The 10,776-nt window shown below is 30.0% G+C and overlaps 1 protein-coding gene across 2 annotated transcripts; it reads left to right on the top strand.

Annotated features, from left to right (window-relative positions):
* The first annotated feature begins 383 nt into the window (after window positions 1-383).
* On the top strand, window positions 384-9,217 carry LOC112594824 (UDP-glucuronosyltransferase 1-5-like). Of its 2 annotated transcripts, XR_003114671.1 has the most exons (6): window positions 384-505; window positions 1,069-1,896; window positions 2,864-3,089; window positions 3,729-3,948; window positions 7,840-9,019; window positions 9,144-9,214. XR_003114671.1 is itself a non-coding variant. In XM_025339839.1 (5 exons), the coding sequence occupies exons 2-5, from the start codon at window positions 1,072-1,074 to the stop codon at window positions 8,099-8,101; spliced, it is 1,533 nt and encodes a 510-aa protein (XP_025195624.1). In that variant the 5' UTR covers window positions 384-505; window positions 1,069-1,071; the 3' UTR covers window positions 8,102-9,217. The 2 variants fall into 2 exon arrangements, 1 of the variants encoding a protein (XP_025195624.1); XM_025339839.1 differs by having other exon boundaries at window positions 7,840-9,217.
* Window positions 9,218-10,776: the final 1,559 nt, after the last annotated feature.

Raw genomic sequence — 10,776 nt, 5'->3', positions numbered from 1 at the left:
TGATCATCTTTTGTGGTGGTCCGCGTGCTATTAAAATTACTTCAGAAAACGCATGTACCTATGATAATATTAAAACAAACTAGATCAATTAAGTACACCCACATTTATGTAAAGAAAAGAAAGAAATTGAATAAAATTTCAATAAAAAAAAAAAAAAAAAACCCACTAAAATATTTTAATAAGTAATATTATAAATTATAATAAATTGTTTAAAACCATAATCTATGCCAAACTTTAAATTTGCTTATTAAATAAATTTAAAAATATACTTTTATCTAATCTATCAATGATAGCCTTAAAACTCGGTCATAAACATTAAAAGAACAATAAAATACTACTGATAATTAATATTAAATTGGTTTTTATTCAGTATATGCTTAATAATTTAACTAAATCAAATACTACCAGCATTAATGAAAGGAAAAAAAATATTCATCACCCATTGTTTTGGAACTCCAGTTATTTATTTTCGTATCCATCAAAATCAAGTTTTAACTGTTTTAAGGTAAGTTAATTAAATTACAATATTATAAGATTTTAAATCCTTGTTATAAAATTTAAAATAAAATATTTATCAATAAAGTAACATATAGTATTAGCTTATAAATAAAATTTATAGGTAGATTAAATATTTCAAATAAACATTAATGTCTATGAAAATAATATCTTGTATTTTGGACATTTTTAGGTTGCTGTAAAAATCACTTATTAAATTGTGCTATTAAATTTAAATTTTATACGTTTTTAGCCAAATTCATCTAAAGGTTTTAAATAGCGAATTGTGTTTGAAAAATGAAAATGTAATTAATTTTAGAATGTATAAAATGTTTACGATTAATATTTTTTCAACAATAATAAAATAATAAAAATTGTTTGAAAAATTAATTTATAAATTAAATACTACTCATTATTTAATAATTAAAATAGAACCTTACTTGGAGTATTTAATTTTTTTTATTCGGTTACCGAGTGAATAAAGAATTAAACATTTAATGTCATATATATATACAAACACGAACGAGGGATGTCCAACCTAACCTATAACGCCGTATATGAATCGTTTTTTAGAACATGCGTTCCGGAGTAATCCGTTCGGCCATCCTCGGTTCGCTGCTGTGGTCGATCGGCTGCTTATCGACGATCTCGGCTTACCGGATCTTGGCGTGCGAGCCCAGCCCCGGACACAGCCATTGGAATGTCATGTCAGCAGTGTTGGAGAGCTTGGTGGCCGCCGGTCACGAAGTGGTGTGCTTAACTCTGCATCCGGCCACAGACCTGTTGGTCACGCATCCCAACTACACGCACGTTGACATGTCGTCGTCGTTGGGCGACGGACAACTCCAAGCATCCAGGAACATGGAATACGCACAAGTGATGAGAATCTTCCGGTCGAACACGTTCATGGTGGGACTAGCCACCTCGCGGGCGCGGTACGTGTGCAAACACTTATCCGACATGCCGGAAATGCACGGCATACTGAACAGCGGTGATAAGTTCGACGTCGTCATTATGGAATCGCTGCATTCCGAATGCATGTCCGCGTTGCCCGACAGTCTGGGCTTGCCGGCCGTCTACGTGGTCCCGTCCTCGATGGTCAACTGGATGCCGATGGCCACGGGTTCCCCCGACCACCCGTCGTACCTGGGAACTCTGCTTACCGACCGACCGACACCCGAAACGTTCGGCCAACGGCTGGTAAACGCACTGGTATACGCGCACACCATACTGGTTCGGTGGTACAACGACGCAGGCCGCGACCACCGATGGCCGGAGCACCGGCACACCATGATGTTCGTCAACACGCACTTATCGATAGAACCGGGCCGGCCGATGGGACCCAACGTCCTGGAAATTGGCGGCATACACTTGAACCGGCCGCTCAAACCGCTTCCTAAAGTAAGTGTCTCATCGTTCGCCCGTTACCCCGGTCGTTGAGTCGTTTACGTACTGTGTTATACCGGTTACGCGGTTACGTTTATACAAAAAAACAGAAGGCCTCACTTTGTCCAAATTACACTGGAAAATAGTAAGCTTTGTGGAGCTTAATTTCTAAATTATTCTAGGTTGGTTATCCGGGAAAATTTGGACAAAGTGGAGGGGTATAGTGTGAAATTAGCTCTCCAAAGCAGAGGCGAACGCAATGAAATGGATGGAGGATCTGAAGTTAAGACTTCAGAGGTAAGCTAGTACTTCAATAAGTTACCAAGTCTACCCGTTTAATCATACATAAACTTATAACTATAATCCTATATAGTCATAGTATTAGTTTGTTTGTAATTATCTTATAGTTTATTAATATCTTTATCATTTTTATTGTAATTGTAACTTATTTTTTTAATCCGATAATGTCATAAGTAAAATAAATAGCTCTCCTGGTAAATTTTGGCTAGCCTTAATTTATGAATTCACAGACTTCCAAATCTACTTTAATTTGCTATTAATAATTATAATAATCACATATATATATATATATGTATTACGTTTTTTTAGACCATCGACACTGCATATTTGATTAATGTAACATAATTTTTCTCCATAATATTTATGTTGTAATATTGCGTCACATTGGTTAGGTTAAGTAAAAAATGTTGTGTCTACGCTATTAAGTTAATATGCAATTATTACAATATTATTCAAATTTTGGTAGCTGTATTTAATTTAATTACTTTTATCTAATAAACGTTGATCATATTTTTACTTGTCAAAAAGGTCCATAAAAATACCAAATAAATTATGTAAGCGTTCTCAACCTTTAAAAAAAAAAAAAAAATTATGACATTATTGTAAAACTAATTTTAATATTTTTAAAGTTATATTATAAGTGTTTTTGTTAATTATTTGGATATGTATTGTTTTCCTGAAGCATTTAGAAGATGTGATGAACAATAGTAATGAATTCGGCGTAATCGTACTTACATTTGGTTCTTTGGTGGCCATGGATACACTACCCGATTATGTATTAAAGGCGTTTAAAACTGTGTTAAGCAAACTTCCCCAAACGATTATTTGGAAGTACGAGGACGATCACATGCCTGACAAGCCAGAAAATGTGATACTGTGTAAATGGTTACCGCAACGTGCTATATTACGTGAGTGAAATAAAAATATTTAAAGTTATTCATATTCATTAAATTAATCAAAATTAATTGTTTATTATATTAATAACTAAATTTGAATATTAGCTGATCATTTAAAATCCAATCTATATTGTTTCAATTATTAAAATAATCGCAACATTACCCAATAATATTTTATTAAACTATAATTTTTTTTTTTTTTTTATTTAGCTGTTTGTAAGGGTTACGTTGTAGGTTGGTACGGTAGGTTGTATTTTTATGATTGTTACGGTTGATAGCAAACACGTGTATGTGTGGCAAGGTTTTTAACCACCATGATCCCGAGTGGTCACCCATCCGGGAGCTAGTAGCTGTGGCCGTTACTTACTCTCAGTCGCATTCCGCGACTGGTAGCAGCCAACGCGCCACGCCAAGCCACAAACTATAATTTATATATATTACTATGGTATAAATATTAAAAATTTATTTATATATAATTGAACAGTACTTGCTTAGGTAAATATAGATGTGTTGACAAAAGAGATTAAAACAACATATTACATTTTTTAGTCACGTATTAAAAATATGCAAAACAATGAAAATTCAGAAAAAATTAATAATAAGTATATTAATAATAAATTTTCAAATCCGTTTTGGACATTGCATTTTTAGAGCATCCAAACGTAAAATTGTTTATAAGTCATGGCGGGATGAGTGGAGTGTATGAAGTTGTAGACGCGGGAGTACCGGTACTTGGAATACCATTATTTTGCGACCAACCAAGAAACATTCAAAACTTAGTGAACCTCGGTATGGCTTTGTCTATAGAAATCAATAGCTTAACTCGAACAACACTATCTGAAGCCATAAACCGGTTAATCAAAGATCAAAGGTACTATTAACACTAAATATATTAATTTTATCGGTGGTATTCTAAACATCTAAATCATCAATAATTAAAAAAGAAAAAAAAGAAAAAAAAGTGGTATACTGAAATTGTATGAGCCAAGTAAATTGGCGTTTGTAATATTTATGTATTTTAAATATATGTGATATTTAAATTATAGAATTATCGCCATAATTATTTTTTAATATAATTTTACAGGTAACTATAAGAGGTTATGACTTATGATATATATCAAAAAAATGTTTATGTAGGCTATTTATATTTATTAAATTTGATTTTGATAGCAGATAAATATCCACATCTATAAATCTGTCATAATATTTATAACAATTAATAATAAGGACAAAGGATTTGTCATAATAAAACTACTTATTCGGTTCATAAATAAAATTATGATTTGTTTTTAAGAATAAATATTATCTTATCAATGACGGTTTTTATGGATGCAATTTCCTTTGGGACTTGATTTGTTATTTTTAATATTATGTAAATATTTTAAATGATTCATGGTAATATTAATAGTAAATATTATAACAGTTTTAAAATACAAAAATAATAAGCGTGAGATTAAAAAAGCGGGCAAGTGAGTACCGCTTTGCTGTACATTAGGGGGTGGGGTGAACCTCGGACTAGGGTAGGTTAAATTTGAATGCAATGATAGGTATCATTGTATACGAAAAACGATTCTGAACGGAGATGATTTGTCAGTCTAGGATATATTATATTTAAATATTGTCATACATTCTATTTTGAAACAAATATTTTATTTTTCAATTAGGACGTATTTGCAAAAGTCATGGTTAATCAATTAATTATTAATTTTTATGAATTATACCTACAAAATAGTTTGCAAATATTCATGGTTTTGACGAATTTTTGTCAATAATTGAATTTGCTTAATATACATGCTAATAAAAAAAATTGTGCTTATGTATTCTTAAAATTTTTTGATCACTATAAGAATAACTTATGAGGAACTTTGTATTAAATGTTCAAGTATTTTGATTAGGCCAAAAAAACTTTATCGACACTTCAAAAAAAAATTTTCAGAAAAATTGAAAATTTCAGTTGTCTATAAATAGCTCAAAAAAAAAGTCAAAATATTTTGAAAATTAAATCATGTAAAGAAAATGCCAATTTAAATAACTGGTAAAATTTTCAAGTATATCTACGACTTATACTTTTTGAATATTAACAAATATTTAAAATCGTTTGAGGATAAATCGTTATCGTTACGCTATTTCGTAAAAATTTAAAATTCAAACGCACTTAAAATTTTTCCTATAATGATGCTTCGAGTTTTTACTATAGCTACTTGAAGGAAAACTTAGGAAAAACATAGTGTAGTATTTTTAATCCTTAGTTATAAACACAAAAAATTTTATGATTTTTCAACTTCAAAATTACTTACGAATTTTCGCGTTTTCGATAGATTTCGTAAATATTTGAACTATAAACGTTAATAAAAAAAAATTGTGACTAACAATTTTTTTTAGCTACAATAAGAACAACTCATAAGGAACCTTGTATTAAATTTTCAACATTTTTTGGTCATCCAATATTTTTTTATCGACACTTCAAAAAAAATTCTCATAAAAATCGATAATTTCAGTGGTTTATAAATAACTCAAAAAAAGTCAAAATTAAACTGTATATAGATAACACTAACATAAACATTTGGTGAAAATTTCAAGTATTTACAGTGATTGGTTTTTGATTTACAACCATATAAAAAAAACGATTTGGTCGAAAACTGGTTTTGCGTAAAAATTCCCGTTTTTCCGTCATTTTTTTTTTGTTTTTCTCGATTTTTTTGAAAACTGTTGGAAAATGTTTACTTTTTATCTCTATAATGCACCAAGGATATTCACTTTGCCATCGGAAACCACCTCCGAAGTTTGAAATTGAAGCATTATTTCAACTACTTATGCTGTACACAGACACAAAAAAAAAAAAACAAAAAAAAACCACACATCATTGTAAAATCAATACATTCATCACTCCGTTCAGAATCTAAAACAATTATTTAAAATATATTTATTTTACCTTAACTGAATTTATCTCCTGTCCTCTCTAAAAGTTTTACCAAAATCACTACTGTGCAGTTAATCTGTTTTATAATTAATATTTAGTAAATAAAATCTAAATTTTCAAATAATATATCGCAGGTATCATTACCATGGTAGTGCGTATTCGCATTGTGCATGATGCACGTGTACAGGCTATTAAAATTAACTACATTTGAATCAAAGCGTTGAGTATTTTTAGAGAAGTATATATCATGGTATAAGCTTCCACTTAGAATACAATTAATTATTTTTAGTATATATGCACTGAGAATAACGTACACTAATGGGCAATGGTTAATAGCTATTAAACACGCATGTTAATGAAGCGCACACCATTATATTTGTAAATGTTGATATATTTTGATATATTTACCTACTTATAAAGTTTTACTTTTTACTTATATAGAAATAATGTAGCACCACATGAAGTGTTATTTTTCTAAGGTTTTTAAAATAATAGTTTTTTTTTTTTTTTTTTCATGATAATTATCACTCTTAATAATTCAAAATGAAAATATCTTTTTGTAAAAATTATATTCAACTGTAAGCAACTGGTAAAAACATAGAAGTATTTTTTTGTTTTCGAATAGTTTAGTTTTAGTAGCTTCCTTGCTATCTAGTAACTATTAACGTATAACGTTAAACAAGCATGAAATCGCGGTACGTATAAAAGATTAGTCCTCGTGTTACATCGGGGAGGTGTGAATAAACCCTTCACATGTCTCAAATAGATTCATATTATATATTATCAATTGATTATGCTACAATAAAGCCGGCGTAAAACAATATTGAGCAGTGAGCACACACATTTCATATTGTATGGGTGCGATGTCGTTGTTCTTGCACCCTTCACCTTTGGTATTCAGTCACGTGTTTCAGAAACTCCAAACGTATCATAGTCGGCAAACAAAACCTAACCGTAAACGCTGCGATGGTGGTACGATAACTCGATCTGCACACAATAATGGCCGAATAATATCAGCACAGCGCCTAACTACTAGAATGTGGTTTGGTTTACACTGATTGAAGCACCTATTGTATTAACTGCAGGCTACAAAACAAGAAGTCAAAACTTTAGTAGCATATTCTGAGACTATAGCAATAAATAATAATAATAATTATTATAATTTATTTAAATTAAAAAAAATAATAATATATATTGCAGTTATGTAACATATTATTATACAATCTTAAATGAGAGAAGGAGGGAATTCTGCGTTAAAAACATTATGTTCTACGGTGTGTGTTGAAAATTGCTTAAAATATGTTTCCAGCAACATAGTTATATAGCTAAGTTAGTAATCAAATGTATTTGTTAGCCACTGCAAACTGTAAATCGTAATGGACGTAAAAATAATTGTCCATGTGGTTTCATTATAATAATATACGATTTTTGTTACAGTATTATACCAAATAACATATTTTTGAATTTACTTATTTTAATATATTATTTTAGTTTCGGGAAAAAAAAAATCTACGAATATCAATATACTAAAAATATATAGACACGTAAAATAAATAGTTTGATTGAAAATTTGATAGGTGGAGGGGGGAGAGAATAGTGCTCAGCTTCTGTGACACAGTCTAAATCTACCTATCACGAGTAGATTGCAGACAATTATTTCATTCGCTCCTGCAGAGTGCAGGTATATTATTGTGTCGTACTATTGTGGTATACATTACAAAAATGTATACCGCTTATGTTCTACGTTATACACACCTATCATTTAGAATTTACCATCATATATTTATTATTATTTTTTAATGTTTATTGTTATATTACTTACATGTGTGTTTTTTTCTTCAGTTTTTCGGAAAATGCCAAACGGGTGTCGTCCCTGTTTCGAGACCGCCCCATGACACCCTCCGAATCCATTGTTTACTGGGTGGAGTATTTGATTCGACACGGTACTGAAGTCAATATTCAGCCCTTATCAGCCGACGCGTCGTGGACTAGCCACTTCATGTTGGACATATGTGCTGCACTGGCGGCCGCCTTGCTGACACTATGGTTCGTGACGCGCGCCATCGTGAACGTTAACAAATCCATTCCGTGCACTGTGAAATGATGTCCAAATATACAATTACGTGTGGTGAGGCAAAGATGATAATCGGGTTTTTTAAGAGGGGGCAATTGGGTGGGTAATAGTTTAGTAATAATTAGTAGGTATTTTAATATTGTCTATGACAGGTAAACACGAATATGACTTTAAATGTCTTTATTGGGTTTGGGTGAAATATTAAACTAGCCCTTGAAAAATGTAAAATTCACCATGCCTTTACGTGTACGAGAAATAAGTTTCGTATGTACACATGAATTTAAGATCGATGTGATTTTAAAGTTTACAATAAATATTCACAATTCACCATAAATATAAATATACTAAACAAATTAAATTCGATACCAATAAAAATTTGTAGTACCTACGTCTGATAGTTTCGAGAGTGATCGATAGATATTGTTTTAATAAACGCGTGTTATATTTAAATAAGTAATAATTTATTAATTTATAATTAATAAAAGTTACATACTTATAAAAAAAATGCAATTTAATAAAATACTGAATTACTCTATTCTGTGAACGCGTCTTAGTTCTTAAACTAATCACTCTATCTACCTCATCATGAGTAAGTTTTGTACTAACTTGCAGTGGGAAGTGGCCACTGTCTACCAATGTCTGTCAACAGAAGTGTTTGCATTTTATGAATATCAGTACACATAGTATATAACCTACGGACCATAAGTACATCATCAGCATATATTGTTGAAAAAATTATCGAGCAAAGTCCATGATAGTGAATTTTACGATGAAACGATTGTACCCCTTACTAAAATTAAATAAAAGAATAAAATTAATTTTATATTCCGAGCTATTCTGAATACGAACATTATAAGCAAAGGTTCATAATCGTGCGTGCGGGTATGTTTAAACTGAAATCTTATACTCGTATACATATTTTGGATTACCGACAGCATCGTCTATACGGTAAAGTATGAATATAGTAGTAATTTATTTTTAAAACTAACACGTATACGTGCGTTAATTAGTATTTTAAAACATATTAATATATTATTTCTATACCTATTATTATAAGTCGCACTTTCACTAGGGGGCGGTTTCAGAGACGTGATTGGGAAGGAACTAAGTCATAACGTTCAGAATAATATCATAAGGTAATAAAATAATTTATTTTATTACAGTATATATTTTATAATATATATTATATATAGGTACATACTCCTAACTGGTCACTCGTATATAATTATATGTCTGTGTAATAAATTTAATGTAATATGTGATATTATTTATAATCATTTGTGATTACCAAAAATAAATTTTTAACCCACTCACAACTGCTCAAACCAAAGCGTTTATACGACGGTGTTGTGGTGACGTCATCGCAGCTCACCATAATGGAAGTTAGATTTACAGGTAATTGAAACCTGGTTGAAATCATACAATATCATTTGTAATAATTTTTAACCACAAAAAATCAATTTATAACCCACCTATAACCACTGAAATTCATCCCTTCGGCGTACCAAAATATCCTGTATCTAGAATATGATCCTTTTTACTTAATGGTATTTGTCATTTGCTTTATATTTTTAGTAATTAGTACTTAAATACGTTATATTGCTCGCTGTTACACTTACTATTTTTGTTATTGTATAAAATAATAAATTTATTAATTAAATAAAGTATGTCGAAAAAACTGCTATCAACGCAATGTGTGTAGATAATATAATTAGTAATTATTTTTTATCTCCTTAAATTTATATGTAACTTTACTGTATGGTTAAATCTATCCAAAACAAAGTATTTTTAAAATAAGATTATGACTATAGATAATTTTAAAGTCTTAACATTTTACATAGCTATATCTAATTTTAAAATTAAAACGTCAATAAAAGCTCACGCGATGCCTTACATAATATTTTTACCCTTAAGTTTGATAATAATTTAAAAGTCAATTGGCTCTAGTATTAAAGCTACTGCATAAAATGGATTTCTGCTGAACGCGAATTTGCTATATTTTACATTAGTAAGACGGAGACAGCACATGCTAGTATGGTGTCCTCTTAAGCTCCTGTAGCAGTGTATGGTAACAGATTATGTGACTAAGTTGGAATATTTGACTAAAACTCTACGTAAAACAAAGTTAATTGTCAATATTATATAGTATAGTTGTATTATTTTATATTATCGAGTAAAATAAAATTATTAAAGCTGTCATTAAAGTTGTCTCAAACTCATTGACGACCGACCATGGATAATGGCAAACATGAAGTTCCATCCGCACATTTGATCTACATTGTGATGATGGGAGTGCGTCTATAATATTTTTAATGTGGTTCGTGTTATGATTTTAATTATTTTTATTGTTATTATTTTTTTGTGCTATGTATAAAAATAATTTTAATATGTTAATAATAAGGTTTAATGAATTTATTTATAAAAGTATCTTATATTTATTTTAATAAGGTGAAAATCAATTTTAAAATTGATGTAAAAATCATTGTAAAAAATGTGTAATTTGTAGGGTAGTTATTTTTTAATTATCATAGATGCTATCGAAAATTTTGACATTTAGAAAATTATAACAATTATTCCTAATAGCGAAAGAAAATGATATCATTGCCCATTAAATGTTATCATTTTCTAATAATATCAGGCAACGATGCCATACACATCAGACATCAGTACATCACCATACCATTTTCTTTTTTAAATATTATTTT

This window comes from Melanaphis sacchari, unplaced genomic scaffold, assembly GCF_002803265.2.
Source record: "Melanaphis sacchari strain LSU unplaced genomic scaffold, SCAv2.0 Contig23_pilon_pilon, whole genome shotgun sequence".
Lineage (NCBI taxonomy): Eukaryota > Metazoa > Arthropoda > Insecta > Hemiptera > Aphididae > Melanaphis > Melanaphis sacchari.
Note: the sequence above shows the minus strand (reverse complement) of the source record. Positions and strands in the feature narration are given on the sequence as shown.